Source organism: Monodelphis domestica, chromosome 8 (assembly GCF_027887165.1).
Source record: "Monodelphis domestica isolate mMonDom1 chromosome 8, mMonDom1.pri, whole genome shotgun sequence".
NCBI lineage: Eukaryota > Metazoa > Chordata > Mammalia > Didelphimorphia > Didelphidae > Monodelphis > Monodelphis domestica.
The window spans coordinates 175,151,187-175,170,658 of NC_077234.1; the positions used below are offsets into that span (position 1 = coordinate 175,151,187).

The following is a 19,472-nucleotide window of genomic DNA, read 5'->3' on the forward strand; positions in this document are numbered from 1 at the left end:
CAAATGTTTGTAGAATAGACGAATGAATGAATTTTAATGACTTCTGCTATTATGATTGATCTACTTTGTAGTATTTTTCCCAAGGCAGCATTTAAACAACTGAATTTATTCAAATTCAACTAAATCCAGTATAGTAAGGATATTACATTATGCATTAGAATCACCAGAAAACAGTCTTATCTCTCCTACCCCCCAAAAAAAGCAGTGAAACTGAGTCAGACATGTACCCATAGCAACAGCTTCTGCTTTCCAACCCTTCTCTGTTACATATCTTCCAACTCATACAATTGTCCATTTTTAGTAATAGATGAGGTCACCCTTTTTCCTTCTCTTCTCCATCCATTTTCCTAAATGTGTTTGCTTAAAAAAGAATGTGGGCTCAAAGCCTGTCCCTTCTTGGGTGAAAGCTCTACTTATCAATCTATCAATCAATCAATCAATCAATCAATCTATCTATCTATCTATCTATATACATACATACATATATATATCACCACATGGAGAAGGTGGGGAGAAGATGTGAGCCTTCTTATTTGGGGCAAAATCGCAATCTTTCCTCAGGTTGAGTTTTGAGATTGTTTGTAGTGAGACTCTAAAGCCTTCACTACTTTCTCCTTTCTCTATCTCTCTTGTCCCTTTGACTGTCTGCTTAGGGAGGGAAATCCATTAAACAATGTTTGCTTATTCTCTATGAAATTAATGTCATTCCTTCATTTTGTGATTGATTTCTAGATCCAGAACAAATTTTTGAGTGCTGCCTTAAAGCTTCAATAGTTCTCACAATCTTATGAGAATAACAATTGTTTGAAGAGAAAACTATATTGGAATGTAACTTTTGGTTGCTTTAGTTTCTTGATATACTTCAGAAGCCAAGATACCTGCTCTAATTGTTTGATAATCATATATCAAGCAATACACAAAAACAACCTTCCAGGTCTTTAAATTAAATATTATGACCCTCCTCCCCAGATTAAGAAATACTGAAGTTACATTATTACATCATTTTTAGAGTAAGTTCTCACTGTTTACAAGTCAACCACTCAGATATCAACAGTGTGTCTGTGTTTGTGTACAATTCCTATACTATACTATACTAGCTCAATCTAAGATTCTGAAAATGCCGCTGGTCTAAGAAGAGCCCCATTTTCACCATATTAATGAAAATTGTGCCACAATTCACACTATTCCAGACACAGGGGTGAACTTGTTGTATTTACCTGAAAGATTGCAAAATCCCAACTCTTCCAACTACTATCCGGGTGATCTTGAGCAAATTGTTTCTTCATCAGTGAAACAAGGGAGTTAGACTAGATCATCTCTAAGATCCCTTAATAGCCCTAAATTCTATGATTCTATAAATAACATTCCATGTAATTCAGAGTTTTATCTATTTTGTTAAATAATACAACTACCTTAAAGGTTATCTACCAAAATTAAAAATCACCCATAACAATTTTACTCATTTATTTTGACTCAAGTGTCAAATGGAAAACAGTATGGGTGTTGCTTTAAAGTTCTATGGATTAAAAAAAAAAAAGAGTAATCATTATGATATTACCCTTAATATGAAGTCTCCTACTAGATTTTAAGCCTTGAGTGCAAAGCCATATTTTCCCCTCAGCCTATAACACAGTGATGACTTAATAGCTGAGTGGGAACTATTTTCCTGTTTGTTGGATGAATGAATGGATGAATTTTAACATCTTCCATTTTAACTGGTCCAATTCTGAGCGATCTGCCCTAAAGCAGCATTTTTAAAAAACTCTGAATTTCTTCAAATTCAGCTACCTCTGGAATAGTAAAGGATTTGACCCTGTACATCTGAACCCCTTGTGACCAGTCTTACTCCACCACCTGCCAAAAGAAACTGAACTAGGTTCAAACTGCTAGAGTCCCATCAAATCTCATTTCTGAAGCTTCAGTATTAGTACACAGTAATTATATCTTACTTGAAAAAAAAAGGAATCCCTTAATATTATTTTTATACATTTCCTCCTTAATCTGATTCTCTTATTCCTTAGGCTGGTTTTAATTCCTCCTATCGCAATTGTCCCTTTACCTCCAATATCACTTTGGCCCCTTTTATTTTGTGTGACTCCCTCTGAATGTATCGTTTTGAATCAACTTAGTTTAAAAGCTGATTTGTAGTTTCCCTAGCATTCCAGGTTCACAGCAGAGGCCAAGAGACAAAAACTACACAATTTGAAGGCAATTTTAGTACTGTTTTTCATTTCAGCTGTAAAATGTTTTGAAGCTTTGGCTTTGATTGCAATGAAATACATTAGGAAATATCTGTTATTTGCCAAGATTGTCCCAGTAGAAATGAGGATAATATCTAATAAACTATTAACCTAGTGGAGTAAAAATGTGGTAGCCCAGTAAAATGAGAGTCAACAATAGTTTACGAATTGATTGCCAAAAAAAAAAAGTCTAAGTACTGGGAGACTGATTCAATGATTCAATATCCTCTATTTTGGAGGCATTTTAGTACAAAAAAAAAGAGTTAAAGGGATTGTGTAGTAATAGATAAAGGGCCAATCTCTTAAGGAGGGAAGATCTGCGTTCAAATCCTAATTCTGACACATAATATGTAAGGAGGCAAGTCATTTATGCATTGGTAAAGGAAGTTTCCTTACTCAATTGTCCCCTATTTCGATGAAATCACAGACTTAGACCCTACACCTTTAAATCAAATAGAACCTTCAACTCAAAAAGTGCTCCATTTTTGTTGATTTGATCAAAAGATTTACTAATTTGAGACTAAAGAGCTATGCAATTTGAAATTTTAACTAATTATGTGTACCTGTCAAACCAAAAATATTTTCAGTATGGTAGGAATTTTTCCACCCACTCCCCCCTACCCCCAGCCAAATTTATCTGGATAATTATATCATTCCATTTTGTCACAATCCCACAGACTTAGCCCAAATCCTGGCCTTCTGATATTATCTTCTTACACAGTGGAGTGCCTTACTCACTTTAGGTACCAAATTAATACATGATGATTTTATTGAATAACTGCAGAGCTATTTATTTTATTGATTAAACCTTATTAATAAAAGCAGTATCCAATCTAACCCAGGGATCCATATGTTCATATTAAGTGCAATGTCTTAAAGACTGCCCCATAAGCAATAGAGCTGGCATTTCTGGGTTCCTATGATTTGCCCTGTTGTGTCTAAGTCTCCCATAGCTGTAACGCCACTTGGACAAATGCCCAAAGTAATCAACAAAAATCAAATGAATGATCTTAATGCCTTAATTTTAGTTCACCAGACCAAATATCTTAAGCCAGTTTTAACTAAAAGATAATCGTGGTGCTCGTGGTCAAAAGCAACCACAAGGTCTAGGACAAAGTTCCACTTTTTCCCCCCAAAGACAAGATATGATTTGTGCAGGATGTAACTATCAAAAATTCCTAGGCAAACTTTAAAATATTTTGTTAGTAAGAAAACAAACATATTCAAATGTTTCAAGTAGCTACTAGTTATTCAGCAAACCCTTTTCTCATTTTATGCATGGGCACACACAGTCTTTATCAAGAAATATGCATATATATTTAGTCAATATTATTATTATGCTGTAATAAACTGAACTGAACTTCAAAATAAGCATTTGAACGCGGATATCCTCAACGAAACAGATTTACCAACAAATCGTCTTAAAGAAAATGTTTAAAAGCATACAAACCCATTCAGCTTATCTTTACTTTAACATTCTAGATCAGTAACAATATTGGCATTTTGTACTTACATATAATGTAATAATCTTTGTTTTTTTGAAATTCTAAACCCCAGAGGTTAGGGCTGAATTCTTGAAACTTGATGGTAAATTTAACGTCTTGGTCTGGCTTGGCACAGTTGAGCAGAGGTGTGTTTTCCTTTTTAATAGTGCATTTATCTGCTTGGTCTTTATCAACCATATAGACTTTATAATATTCATACTGGCCAATAGTTTTAGAGTCCACCTTTGGGCAGATTATGTCCAGTTTGTCTCCTATCTGTGGATATAGTACCAGTCCTTGTCCAGGTAGAAATCTAAAAGAACCAAAAACAGAAAAGAGATGACATTTGAGTTGAACCCAATAGCAGCACTGCATGACGCAATATTTCTCCAATTTCCCACTTGGCAGTTCTCTGCCCTCAATAACCAAATTTATCGGATGGCACTTGAGCCTCGCATGGGGATCAATATTAAAGGAGGGGGAGGGGAGGGGAAGAAATACACCCTGTAAGAGAAGCAGTGTGTTCTGTCCTGCTCTAATTATTTAACCACCCCCTCAGTCCTACGGTTTCAGTAGTTCTTTGTTTAAGACATTTTCCTTGGTGGTGAGTCAGACCTTCCCACCTGTTTGTTTTGTGTGTGTGTGTGTGTGTGTGTGTGTGTGTGTGTGTGTGTGTGTGTGTGTGTGTGTGTGTTTAAACGAATTGGCAGCTTTCTGTATTGGGAATTCCATACAAAGATCTCATCAATCTCAGAGAACAGTGGATGTACTAACACTTTGTTGTCCTGTTATTTTCCATTTGCTGTTGATGTTAATTAACAGACAAGTTTCATCAAGAATGTTTCAAATTACTTATCATAATTAGTCAGTCACTGATCAAACAATAGGTTTTTTATATACTGAACAAAAGAAATGTCTTACAAACCCATAAAAGATAACCAGAAATAATTAGTCGTAATATTGATTCAGCTGCAAGATGAAGGGCCCTCCTCTCGCAGGGACAACAGCCACTGTCCTTCTGGACGGATTTTTTTAAGATGTATTTGCTCCAATTACTGCTTGGAAGCCAAGCTTTGGAGTGAAGGCTACTGATACAATATCCCCTAATGCCTGAAGCTAAAAGCTTCCCGCCCCTCTTGCTCTTTCAGGCCCTCCATGCTGCTTGCTGAAAGATCTTTCTTAATGGAGAGTTGCTTTGAGAAGCTGAAACAAGAGCTTCCTAATGAAGCATCCTTCTACAACTGCTAACATTAAACAACGCACTTAGAAATCCCAGCTCATTCGTAGGCAGCCAAGCCTGCAGGCTCATTAAAATATTAAAGCCTGAGAACAAAGCCCTAGGTTTTGAATCCTCCCAATACCATCCTTTATTTGACTGAAGAAGCCCACCAGCCATGATTATTATTGGGTCATCATTCACTAGTGAAAATGGGGGGGAAATGCTTTAACGCCCCCCAATTTCAAATCCATATGGGGATTTGCTTGGTCCCATAAGCTTATGATTTATACTAATGAATGGCATTCATTTTCTCTGTAAGTGCATTATGTTGGTTGCGAAGCAGCATGTAACATGACAAAGAGAAATTTAATTACAGGTTTATTTTTTTAAATGCCATTTTAGGGCAGGAAAAATGTATGTTGCATACTACAGCATGCCATTCTTCCTTGGGCTTTTTCATTTTAGAGCTTAAAAAAAAAGTCCAACAACACAATTTCCCCTTTAATGGCTTCCTTTATAGTCTGGGCATGGGCATTATAGTCATATTGCTCAAAAGTAAACAAGAAATGAATTTAATATAAAAGTCCTCCCTAATGGAAAAACTCAAAATGACCATTTGGAAATGACTGTATAACTGTAAATTAGAAACAACTTTCTAGTTGTTCGAGTTCATCTCAGGATCTTTAAATTTTTGGTTATATATATGGTCTTTTTTCTTTTTCCCTTTTCCCTTTTCCCTTTTCCCTTTTCCCTTTCCTTTCCTTTCCTTTCCTTTCCTTTCCTTTCCTTTCCTTTCCTTTCCTTTCCTTTCCTTTCCTTTCCTTTCCTTTCCTTTTTTCTTTCCTTACTTTCCTTTCTCTTCCCTTCCCTTCCCTTCCCTTCCCTTCTGTCTTAGAATTCATTCCAAAGTAGAAGAGCACCAATGGCTAAACTATTGGAGTTAAGTGACTTGTCTAGGATCACACAGCTAAGAAATGTCTGAGGTCAGATATAAACTGAGGACCTCCCTGCTCTAGGCTTGGCACTCTATCCACTGAGTCATCTAGCTGCCCTTCAGTTTTTCTTTTGAGGAATCAATAAACTCAGTCCTTCTTGGTTTACTAGTTGTGATGATGTCCCATCAAATACACTTTCTTAGGAGGGACCTGAGAGAACATGTAGTTTATTCTTTCTTATTTTACAGATGAAAGAACCTGAACACTAGAGAAATTAGGGACTTGCCCAAAGTGCTACTGGTAGTAAATCACAGAACTTGAATTTTGAACCTCCAGTTCTTTTACTCCATATCCAGTACTTTCCCCTCCATCACACTTCTTCATAGTTTTGATATCCACTATTCAGCCTGTATATTGAGAATTCAGATAATTTCACTTATTCTGTAAAAGAAACAGAAATCTTTGTCTACCACTAAACTTTCCTGCTTAAATCTAGCTCCTCATAGGCTACAGTATAATAATAATAACATATATAGCATCTATTCTGTGCCAGGCATTTTGCAATTATTATCTCACTTGATCCTCACAACAATCCTAGGAGTTGGGGTCAGTTTGGTGCTGTTATTACTTCCATTTTACAGATGAGGAAACTGAGACAAACAATGTTAAGTGACTAGCCAGGGTTACATAGCTAGTAAGTGCCCAAGGCTTGATTTAAACTCAGATCTTTCTGACTCCAGGCCCCAAACTCTATCCATTGCACCACCTTTTCCTACTACAATACTCTATTGCTAACTGAAGTTAAGCACAATAGACTTCCATTATTTTGTGTTCTCTTCACTATCAACCAACTTCTCAAGAAGCAGAAGCCATGGAAAATGCAACTAAGCTTTCTTTTGCTTTACCTAGCAAAATTCTGTTACTTTTCTTTTAATATCCCAAAGCTGCCCTTTTATTTCAATCACTCGACCCACACATACCACTTCACTTTTGTATGCTTTTCTAAGAAGGGGTCCATAGGCTCCCAAGATGACTATACATAGCATCTAGGACACCTGAGGTCTATGATCTTTTTTCCCAGACTGTACTCTATTTCTAAATGATGCTTGCCATGCTCTGCCCCCTTTCTTTATTCAAGAACCTCCTGAACTACCTGTTTCTCCAAGAGAACTTCCTTGAGTAAGTGAAGAGGTGATTTCCTCCTCCAGTATATGCAGGCATATAACTCCTGTGAGTTTTTTTTTTATCTCCTTGAGAATGTATGGTTTGCCTTTCTTTTAACGTTAGTTTTTCATTTTGCTAAATTGTCCACCACTAAACTTTCCTGCTCAAATGTAGCTCCTAATGTACTCATTAGTATTTAACTAATTATCTAAGTAATTCAAGGGTTTTCTAAATGTTTTTAAACTTTTATCACTTTTTTCTTTTTAAAGTTTTATTGATGTGTATTGTTTTTATATTACAAATATTTATAAATTGCTCCCACTTCTTGAGATCTCTTATAAACAAGCAAAGCAATTGAGTAAAACAAATAATACAGTGACCTCATCTGAAAGCATATGTAACATTTCATATCTGTAATGCTCTGCCATTTTTAATGAACAGAAACCTATGTATTCCTCTTTCCAACTCTACACCCCATCAGCAAAAAATAAAACAAGTTTCCTTTAACAAATATTCATCATCAAGCAAAAATTAATTCCTTGATTTAGGTATGAAATATACTCCTTTTGGACTCTAAATCTTTCAACTTTTAGTAATGATGTCTATTACTTAAGATGTTTTTGGGAAAGCATCAATGGGGTTAGGGTATTCCCTGTATCATCTAAATAACTACATTAATTTTCTAAATCCATTCTGCAAAGATAAATGTAGATTTGATAATGCTTTATTAAATTTACCTATTCAATGTTTATTAAGCATTGCTTAATTTTACAAATAAAGCTCATATGGGATCAAAATGACATCTACTTATTTATCTTTATATAGAACCCAACATGTAAAGACAAGTGCTTGATAATCTAAAAAATAATGATAATGGTAATCATGAAAATTAATAAAGCTAGCATCAATTTACATTTTAAAATATGATATAAAAATGAACATTTTAATATGTCAATTATCCAGTGTTAGCACTCAAAACTTTAAAGTGTATCATTATATACCTTTTTTTTACAGTTGGAGAAACTATGCAGTAATCTAGCATGCTGGTCTAAATTAGTGATTAAATAATTCAATCAAAAAATAAGTAATTTATCTACCATTCACCAGTAAGATAAGATCCAAGATCTTATATTAAATAGTTCAAAGAGTTTTACAAAGTACTAAAATCTAAGGAACTACAAAATTTCCATTAGAAAACTGGCTTGTTTGCATATTATAGCACAGGTATAATACACAGGTTTAGAGAAACATAGAATCTTAAGAGTTTGAAGGACTCAAGAGGTCATCTATTCCAACTGGTAAAAGGACCCCAGGCAACACATTCTTCTTTTTTTTTTTTAATAGCTCTAATGGATAGGAAGTTTTCTTGTAGATCAAACCCATAAATGAGAATCCTCATGCACTAAAAAATAAGTGATTTCTCAATTTAAAAAAATGTTTATGGCTAGTACAAGACTAAAACAGATGTCCTAATTCTTTTTGAAAAATTCAATCCTCTGTACCAGAAAAAAAATTTTAATTAGACATTGACCTATCTACTGAATGTAGATCTGTTTTCCAGATGAACTTGTATACCCAGACATAATCAAGTCAAGGATCAAAGCAAATGGGGAGAAGTACAACAAAAGATCAGAAACTAAATCCCCAAAATCATTATCCACAATATAAGAACAAATATTAAATGACTAAATTACTAAATTTTATTGTTTCGCACTTATTGAGAACCTACTAAGAGCAAACATAGGCACTTCTGCAAATAATTGGGGAAAGAAAATTAAACTAAAATAAGTATAATGTGAAAAAGACAGACAAACACAGAGAAGAGAAAAGAAAGAGTGGGGAGAGAAGAGAGAGACAGAGACAGAAACAGAGAGAAAGAGAGGAGGGAGAAAGGGGGAGAGAGAAGGGGGTAAAGGGAGAGGAAGAGGGAGAGAGAGAGAGAGAGAGAGAGAGAGAGAGAGAGAGAGAGAGAACATAATAAGTGCATACATATTGTGGAGGAAACACTGAAGATGGTCAGTGTCTCATCTGCCTAAGGCAATGCATTTACACTGGAACCCATATTTCCAGATTCTCAGGTCAAGGCTTTTCCCATAATATCACACTTTCTCCTTTCTCCCTTCTAAGAGCTAACAATCTATCTAGGAGGTAAGACACACAAAAATGCTACCTATTAGAAGGTGGACAGAGGGTGATACTGGTAGTAAATGCCAAAGGAATGAGGAAGAATGGTCACTCTGGGATAGCATTTATTAGGGAAAGCCAAACACAATGGTGAAATCTGAGTTGCACCTGAAAGATGACAGAATTACAATGACCTGAAATGGGGAGGGAAGGCATTCAAGGTCATAGGAAAACTCTGCTTTATGGATAAGAAGGCACAAGGCACCCTGACAAATTTGAACTAAGCATCCGATCCCATGCTCCGCTCTAGTAAGATTTAGGGAAAGATAAGGGGAAAGGACCTGTACTTGTCCACATATCTTTCTTAGATGGAGTTTCAGGAATGCAGTCTCCTCCGCCCGTATACATCATATATGCATAAAGAAGAAAACTACAAAATCAGGGACAAATATGATAAGTGAAGTTCAGCCAGTGTCCCTTCTCTGAACTGTCCTGTCTCTGCTGCTTCTTCCTAAATTTAGCATTAAAAACAAACTGCTTTCATTTTTTTGATGTACTTTTAAAGCTGTAAAATGAAGTCAAAGTCAAGAGAAAGGAAATATATACCACAAGGGCACACAAGCATCCCATTAAGAGCCACAGAGTGTAAAGCTCCATGCTGAGAGCACATTAGCTGTGTCTAAAGTCCTGAGGCTTCTTTTAAGGTAGACATCTGAGACTGTTGGATCATAAAACATTGCCACCTAGTATGTATACCTAGCCCCACAAGGACCTACAACCCCAAAGCATGAATAAAGCAGACTAACTCCATGGTTTTCTTTCTTTCACAAAATTATAACTGACATCCAAAAGCAAACAGCCTCTGTTTACCAAGGAGGGAAGTTGATCACCCAGGCAAATAAGGGTGGCATGCATTTCTTAATAATAAAGCTACTTAAGAACATAATAGAATTTGAGGCCCTTGTGTTCTTAGCATGTGGTTAATAGGGTCCTTGGTATTACTATAGGTCTGTCTTAAGGCTAGGCTTCCAGAGTTAAACCTGATTTTGTGGAAATATAGTCCTCGAGGCAAGTCTCTGACCTGTGTTCAAATCTTAAATGCGATGCTTATAAGGTCATAAAATTTCAAGGCAAAAAGGACCTCAAGAGTTAAGCTAGTCTGATTGTTTCATTTTCCAGCCAAAGAGTTTGCTACCCAAAGTCACACAAGTATAAGATGCAGGATTCAAACTCACATCCTGACTCCAAATTTGTTGTTCTTTCTAGCTATATGATCATGGGCAAGTTACTGTTTCTGAGCTTGTTTCCTTCTTTGTGAAATAAAGTTAATAATATTTGTATTGTCTACCCCTCCAGAATGGTTATTTTTAAAAGTATTTTGTGAAAATTAAAGTGCATTACATGGTTTCTTGTATATGTTTTTGGGTTAAAAATGATTTTTCTCCCTATTATATGTGTGAATATACATATATGTCCTATTATAATATTTTCAAAGCTTAGATTTCATAGTGTAAATTAAGTTCACCAGTTTCTTATAGTGATTTTAGAAGGAAATCAAGGAAGTCTAAAAAAACCAATAATAATGCAGGGTACAAAATTAGTATGATGTATCTGCATTCTCCAGGCTACATGTGAATTTCCATTAAGAGATGACACTGTTGATCTTATTTCCAAAATAACAAAGTAGAGCCCATTTATAATATTGCTTCTTAGTTCTGTGCTCCTGGATATGACTAACACTTTCCTTATAGGCTTCATTGGCAATAGCTTTATTGTATATCTGCAGTTGTGAGATTTGAGGGGCATGATTTGATCTGCCCTCGTTGTAATCTACATAATAACAAGCCATATCATGAACAAATTCTATTGTATTGCTAAAAGCTGGTAACTAGAAATGGAAAATGACAGTCTTTACATCATAATTCACCAAAATAAAACCCTGATAAATAAGATTAAATTACTTATAAAAGCCTACCAGTTATTAAAATAGAGGAAACATTACAAAAAATAAATCTCTGCCTTTGCACTGACAGTCCCCCTTGCCCTGCCCCCAAACTTCTCTACCTCTTGGTGTTACTGGCTTTCTTCAAAACTGCTCAAATCCGAACTTCTGCAAGGGGACTTTTCCAGCTGCTAGAGCCTTCCCTTGAGATTATACTACTCCAAAGACTAATGTGAGTGTTAAAACACACACACGAGTAGATGGTAGATGGCATATGTGTGTGCAAAATAGTTATATATACATATATATATATACATGCAACATATATCCTTATAGAGGTTATCCATCTATCTATCCATCAATCTATCTATCCATCCATCTATCACTCTATCTATCCATCTATTCCTCTGTCTATCCCTCTATCTATTCATCCATCCATCTATCCCTCTGTCTATCCCTCTATCTATCCCTCTATCCTACCTACCTATCAATCAATTTATCTATCCATCAATCTATCCATCTATCACTCTATCCATCCATCCATTCATCTATCTATCTATCTATCTATCTATCTATCTATCTATCTATCTATCTATCTATCCATCCATCTATCACTCTATCCATCCATCTATCCTTCTATCCACCCATCCATCCATCCATCTATCTATCTATCTATCTATCTATCTATCTATCTATCTATCTATCTATCCATCCATCCATCTATCACTCTATCCATCCATCTATCCTTCTATCCATCCATCCATCCATCCATCCATCCATCCATCCATCTATCTATCTATCTATCTATCTATCTATCTATCTATCTATCTATCTATCTATCTATCTATCTATCTCTTTACATGTAATCTCCCCTATTAGGCCATGAGCTCCTTGAGAACAGGAACTATTTTTGGTACACAGTGAACACTAAATAATTCTTTGATGAAAGTCTACAATGTATACTGTCTTAACACTTACAAAGACTTTTCTATACATGATCTCATTTGACCCTCCCACCCCCCTCAACACTTTTAGATAGATGCCATTATTCTTGCCATTTTATGGAGAAGGGATGATACCTAGAGCAACCACTTAGCCAGAGTTGCATAGCTAATAAACCTCTATGGGTAAATGTAGAATCCAAGTCCTTTATGAATCCTAGTTCAAGACTGTAACCACTAAACTAGGGTATCTCTATAACTATGACCCTGGCAATAGAGTATCATTTTTCTCGAATCCTTGTTCTTATAGATAAGCAAGGCTATATAATCCTTGTATGTAGCAATAAACACTCTAGATTATAGGTTCATAGATCTAGAACTAGAAGAAATGTTTAGAGATTATTTCATACAAACTGCAGTTTACAGATTCAGAAACTAAGGTCCAGAGAACTGAAATATCTGGATTAGGATGCTATAGGGAGTTAAGAAGAAGGGTCAGAATTTGAACTCGGGCTATAATTATAAATTCATCAGCTGGTTACAATTCTTAAAAGCCTACTGATTAAGAAAAGCAACTCATGCACAAAAGGAAACTTTAAAAAATACTTTTAAAAAGAAAGATACAAAAAAGTACAAATTAATGTAGTATAAACTGCATACATAAATGCCAAAGTATTGAGTAATTTGTAACACACTTCTTTGCCTGGCCATTCAAACTTAATTGACTAGGAAAGGCATGTCCTTACAACTGGAAAGAAACTGATGGTGTGTCTAGGAGATAAAGTACAAGAACATGTTACTTTAAAAATGCCAATTTCTCAGTTCTTCAAATAGTTCTTTGTTTAATGGAATTCACATAAAAATATTTTTAAATGACACAGAATTGTTCATATGTATGATTACTTATAGTATGTAGCATTCACCTGTGAAAGAGGGTCCTATTAATTATATAAGAGGATGAAAGGAAGCAGAATCATAAATTCGTGTTACAATGAAAAAAACTTAACAGCAAATTAAATATGTGCTGAACTTTATCAATACTATTCCCTTCTAATTTATTTGCAGAACTCAGTTTAAAAAAAATTTAGCAGACTTCTATAATATGATACACAATAAAAAACAATTCTGATCTTAAGACTGGTATCCAGAAGTTAACAAAATATTTAAACATATTTCCAAAAATGTTTTTGTAATTAAATTCCAAAATGTAAAGAGTACAAAGTATGTTTTATTAGAACTGATTTTGAATCATTCACAATCACTTCCTCTATTGCAAATGAAAATGGTTAGGCCCAGATTTCTTGCCATCATTCAACTCCTATTTTTTCATTGTATCCCTGGTTTTCTTAGGATAAATAACATTTTTAAAATATTGCAACTTTCAAAATTTTAGGACAATTGTTTTTGTCATTCCACTTTTTAAAAAATTACCTGTTTGATGTATATTTTCAAAGAAACATACACTAATATGTGTTTTAGCTTTTCAGTATGTTTTGGATCTCAAGGATAATTACATAGAATATTGATAGTATCTGTATACTTTCAAAGTTTGGGTGCTATTATTTGTGCTGTAATTTAATGCCACAAAATTATGTTTTTAGTAAGATTAGTCAACAAATTCCTGGAACCACAAAACACATGACAATGTATAACATTAGTTGTTCTTAATCAAGTTGATCTTGCATTGGATCTTCATACTCTCTGAAGATCTGAGCTGGGTAACATTTCCAGGAATCTGAGTCCTCATTTATGCACTCCCTAAACCTAAACACTGGCAAGCCAGAAATGTATCCAGTCATATATTTATTCACTAGTGACCTGTAAATGTATTAAACACATTTCCAATTTATTGTGTTTTAGGCAAAATGTACTTATTTCTTTAAATGTTTTCCTTTTTTCTTTCTTTCTTTTTTAAATTATTAATTGCCAGTGCCATGGGCCACAGAGAGAACCCAGACTATATAAACAATTTCAAAATTTCTGAATGAGAAAACACTCTGGAGGTTCGTTGCAATAGGCTATTTTTTTCCCTAGTTAACTCTTGATAAATGATGCATGCTGCTCTGGATCAAAGCCCAACTCTTGACCTATGACATTACCACACACTTTGGTATTTCAACTAGAAACCTCAAACTTACAGGTTTGGCTTTGTTCTCACTTTTTGAAGAGATGTAATTACATTTATAAAAAAGGAGAAGATATTCTGTGCTCGTTGGAACTACAGATTACTTTAAGGAAAAATCTAAGCCGTTGGAATGACGTAAGCACCCTTGGAAAAGGGTTGGGATCCATACTTCCAATTTGATGACCCATTTCCTATATGGGCACGATATTCGGTTTCACATTGGTTGAAACGCTAGATTGTTTAATGATACATTCTCTAAATGCCAAGGAGAATTTTTAAAAATTTTTATTTAAAAACAAATAAATAAGTACTACCACAGCTGTATTGACTATAAAAAGAACCTTGAAAAATATTTCCATTTTTGTGGACAGCCCTTTACTGCCCCCTTTTGCACTCTAACATTAGAACAGGTTTTTGCAGATACTTACAGTAAAAACAAGAGAAAGAGTGGGGTGTTGCTTTGGAGTATTAAGTTTATACTGAATTAAGTTACCAGATACCACTCTTAGAGCATCAAACAACGACCTTAAAGCTTCAAGCAATCTGCAACACTAGACCTTCCCATTGGCTTTAAAGTGTCTTAAGAAGGAAGGCAGAAATTGGAAGCTTCAATGGACATTTTCTGTAAATGTGTATGTGGGTTGGGACAATTGCCTGTTTTCACAGGTGCCCCTTCTTTCACACTTTTCTAAAACAAAGATCACCTGCAACTTGAACCTAGTTTATTCAAGGAAAAGAAAAGGGGCAAATTGGAAGGTTTTATTCCTTTTAGGGCCATCAAAGTGTTATGAATCTCGGAGCTAAAAGTGGGGGTGTGTGCATTTCAAGCTTCAAGTCAATAGCAAATACAATCTTTTTTTTTTTTTCCAAAGAAAAAAGAAAGATGAGAACCCTCAGAGAATCAATTGCACTGTAGGCATATGGGCCAAAAACCGGTTCAGCAACTCTCCAATGCAGTTACAAATGGCATGCATGGATGCATCTGTGTACATGTCCTATGTATATATGTGAGGAAAGTCATGAATCTACAGTTCAGGGGCTAGTTATTTACAAAATACTAATTCATAATGACAGGGCCAGAGGGCTCTCTCCCTGCTCCAATAACTTAAACTTCCCTCTGACGGAGTCCATGTGCTATTGTGTACACTTACATTTAAACTTAATCCATTTCCCTCTGTCATTCTACAATTACTGTACAAGTCACAATAATATTAAATTTCAGTGCCTACAGCACTGCACAATCGAACCTTTACTGTAATGAAAACTGACTCCCTTTGATATTAATATTGGTGTTTTTTCCTATTTATCACACAATGCTTAGAAAACCTGATGCTAAATTAAAACTTTACTTTTAACATCCTCCTAAGAAGATTAAAATAGTTTTTCCCTTCTCTCAGAAAACAATGCAATTATTTATTGAGTCTTTCTTTATATGGGTCTTGATTACACTGTAATAAAAACCTGCTCCACAAGGAGGGTGGTCACATAGACTGCAAGCAAAGATGAAAAACATATCTCTTGTTTTAAAAGATACAGAACTGTAGAGCGTTAATTGCCTGAAAACAATGCAGCCAAACTATATCCATGTGTCTGATATACAAAATCCATGAGATTTTTTCTCTTTACAGGTTAACACAGACCAGCCAACATGGACTAAAAAAAAAAGTGAAACAGACCAAAACAGAAAACCCACTTCGTTACCTTTTTTAAGGTGAAAACTGAAGCATTATCTGGGTGATTCTGTAGTCTCATCCCCTTCATAAAAAAAACTCATTTTGTTACATTTCTGAAATAGCCACATAAGGAATGAAAATTGTGGGTGGAGTTTAAAAAATGATTGATGCGTAGGACATGAGCATGGGGGATGGGGAGAAGCAAACAGATGATTTCATTCTTACCATAATGTACTAGGTTGGCTCTACTGCCTCCATTTCTGAAACAAATATTTCATAACCCAGAGACAAAAAGAGTTTAGAGTCTTCTCTTTCCCAATTGCAATTTATTCTCACCTGCACAGTCTTGTTCTAAGTCATGCTCCTAAGAAAAAGTCTATAAAAGAAGGTGGGGACTTTATATATAAAGCACTAGGCAATAGTGGCTTTTTCTTATATTTACAAAAGCATAAATATATAAATTTTAAAGAGTATTTTCAGCTGGTTTTATGGAAACTATTGAGATTAAAGGGTTGCTAACTGATCCAGTTGAAGACTGGATTGTATTGGTTATTTAAAAAGATAAAGAAATGGGATGAATATGGATTTATGGCACACATCATTATATTACAACTTAGAACTAGAATGGTATGCATTTTCATATCATCACTGGCCTCCCTATCCACAATTAAATATTTTCCCCATTTTGAAGCTCTTTAATTATACAAGAAGAAACATTCATACTACATAGATTTTTTGTTTTTAGTATGTAGTAAGATTGAGTTCCCTGTGAACCCATTTCAAAAGAGTGAATGCAAGGAGATCATCTTGGATTCTGCTCTATATGAGTAATATACTCCATATGAGTTGATAGAAGAACCCTAGCATCAGGTTTTCAGGGACAAGTTTAAAAAATTGGCAAAATAAAAGTGCTGTATAGAGGAAGGTATTAGTAGTCTTTCATAATCAGATAAGTGGCTGCTCTGTAACCAGAGAATTCCTGGTCAGGCTTTTTCTTTGCCTCCTCTCTCTCTGTCTCTCCTTCTGTGTGTGTGTGTGTGTGTCTCCCTCTCTCTCTCTCTCTCTCTCTCTCTCTCTCTCTCTCTCTCTCTCTCTCTCTCTCTCTCTCTGTCTCTGTCTCTCTTTCTCTCTCTCTCTGTCTCTCTCTGTCTGCCTGTCTCTGTCTCTGTCTCTGTCTCTGTCTCTGTCTCTCTTTCTCTCTGTCTCTCTCTGTCTCTCTCCCTCTTTCTTAGATCAGTGGCATTGCTGCTCTATACGCAAACATTACAAGAAGGACATTCTTTCCTTTTTAGTAAATTTCCGGAAGTTATCTCAAGTTTTATAACAGCTGTTTACTCCCTGAAAGTAGGAAGAAAAAGTTATTTTAAAATACACACACACACACACACACACACACACACACACTTCAAGATAATATGTTATCCATTAAAAAATGAGTTAGTAGAACAGTGGAAGAGTCCAAGAGGCAAAGTCATAGGATCTAGGTTCAAATCTCCTATTTTGACATACTCTCTGTGTTCCCTTGGGCAATGCACTATCTTGAAAGTGCTTAATTTAGTTCCTGGCACATAATGGACATTTTAAAAAATCTTAGTTCCTTTTTTCCTCTCTAGCACTCTTCCAGGCCCCAAGTCTGTGACCTTACTTTGGGAAATCAATTCACGGTTAAATACATATTTTCTACTAAATATATGCCCTTGAAAAATATGATATGTGCTACAAAGCAATTTTGTGGCCAACATAGTTTTTTTCTCGTTCAACCACCCTGAGCAGCCTACAATTACCTTGACCAAAAAAAAAATGTTAAGTGATGTGGAGTGATTAAAACAGGCTGCTATTGAACTAAACTGAAGTTAATTGAACATGAAGAAAGCAAGTGAAGTGTAGACACTGAATGCAGTTGGGCTTCAGGGCCCCAAAAGGAGTCAAGATGTTCCTAACTCCAACTCTGTACTTTTTATCCAATCAGGTAGAGGGACCCTCCGCTGCTCAGTCAATAGGTAAACAGATGGCATGCACCAGTGAAAATGCAAATTCAAAAGGATGCACCATTACAGGCTCCAAATTACAGCGATATACCAAGACAGATAGGTTCACCAGGATTCACTGCATAGCTTCCTTAAACAAACTGCTTCAAACTTGCAGAACATCAAAAGCCAGATGGGGTACATTGAATGAATCTACAGGCAAGAAGCCAGGATTCCAGTTTGCTGTGGAAATAGGCCTGGACTTGATTTGAGTCTTCTCAGCTCTGACAAGCTGGAAGCTGGCAAAGATCCCAAAATCCAAAATAAAATGGCATTTAATTGTGACTAGATTTTTAAAAAGATGTCATAAGATCCTCTTAGCCTTTATACTACCCTATACAGTCCCTAAGCCAACCCAATTCATTGCTGCTCTGACCTCTCTTTTTCCTCAAAGAATCAAATGATCAAATGAAGAATTCCTGAAACTGATATCTTTTATTAGACGAGTAACATATAAAAAGTGTATTTCTAGTGTATATTGTGGATAGGTGCCCTGAAAAGGACTAGTAACTAGAAATCTGGTTTATTAGGCATAGCCTTGTTAGAGTAGTCATTAGAAACCATTGAGAAATTCCTATCGATTATAAAGAATTCTTTATGAATAAAATACATTTAATATGATTGACAAAGCAACAAAGAAATTCTATCTACCTTGTAACTCTTGTTTTGATCAACATTTTAACCACAAAAAGTTAAGATTGGCTGAGTTACAATTAACAAACAACATGAAAGTCTCAGTGGATATGTTGATGGAATGAGTTTTCTAAACAAGAGGGTCAATGAATTAGAAATTAACTACATTTCCCATTCCCAAAGACTAATTTCCATATAACAGATTAGTTAATTTTTCAATGACAAAGAATGGGGTATTCACTTAGCATTTATCCTCATATGAAGGTGAATTAGAACATGACACAGCTAGGTCATTCATTTCAGATACCCTGGGGAAACCAGTCATGGAAGCTATTTAAGCATGTCATGGTGGAAGGACCATTGGATTGGAGTCAGAAGAGCCTGGTTCAAATCCTCTCTCTGCCACTTACTTATTGGGTGACCTTGGGGAAATCAATCCCTTTGTCCCCCCCCCCCTCCAGCCTCAGTTTTCTCATAGTGAAAATGAAAGGATTTGAGAACATCTCTAATGTCCCTTCTAGCTCTAAATGTTATGTAATCAACTTTGCCAGGTCTTATTTTCTTCGCATATGCAGGAATAAATTTGCTCTGACTAGCATTATTTTGAAATACTATTAATGCATTAGAAGCAAATCCCACACTTAAGTTCTCAAGCTTTAACATTCTCAATAATTTCTAATGCTGTTTATATGGAGCTAACTACTCCCTAGATTCAAACTTTATTTTGCCTTTAATGTTTTCACAAATCCAATTAACGATATTCAGTGGGATTAAGGCCATCTCTGATTTTTCTTTTCTCTGCCCTACCTTCCTTTAAAGCACAACTTAAATGAAACACCTTATAGAAGAAGCTAGATGCTACAGTGGAGAGGTCTGGAGTCAGGAAGTTCTGAATTCAAATCCCAACTCAGACATTTACTAGCTCTGTGACCTTGGGCAAGTCTCTTAACCTCTTTGAGGATAAT

General features: G+C 35.4%; 1 protein-coding gene across 1 annotated transcript in view; it reads right to left on the reverse strand.

Moving 5' to 3' along the window:
- The window catches only part of EFNB2 (ephrin B2), a 54,801-nt gene that overhangs the window by 22,864 nt on the left and 12,465 nt on the right, over positions 1-19,472 (reverse strand). Inside the window, exon 2 of the mRNA XM_001365454.4 lies at positions 3,754-4,037. Coding sequence (XP_001365491.1) covers positions 3,754-4,037 — 284 coding nt within the window. The remainder of the gene's footprint in view (positions 1-3,753; positions 4,038-19,472) is intronic.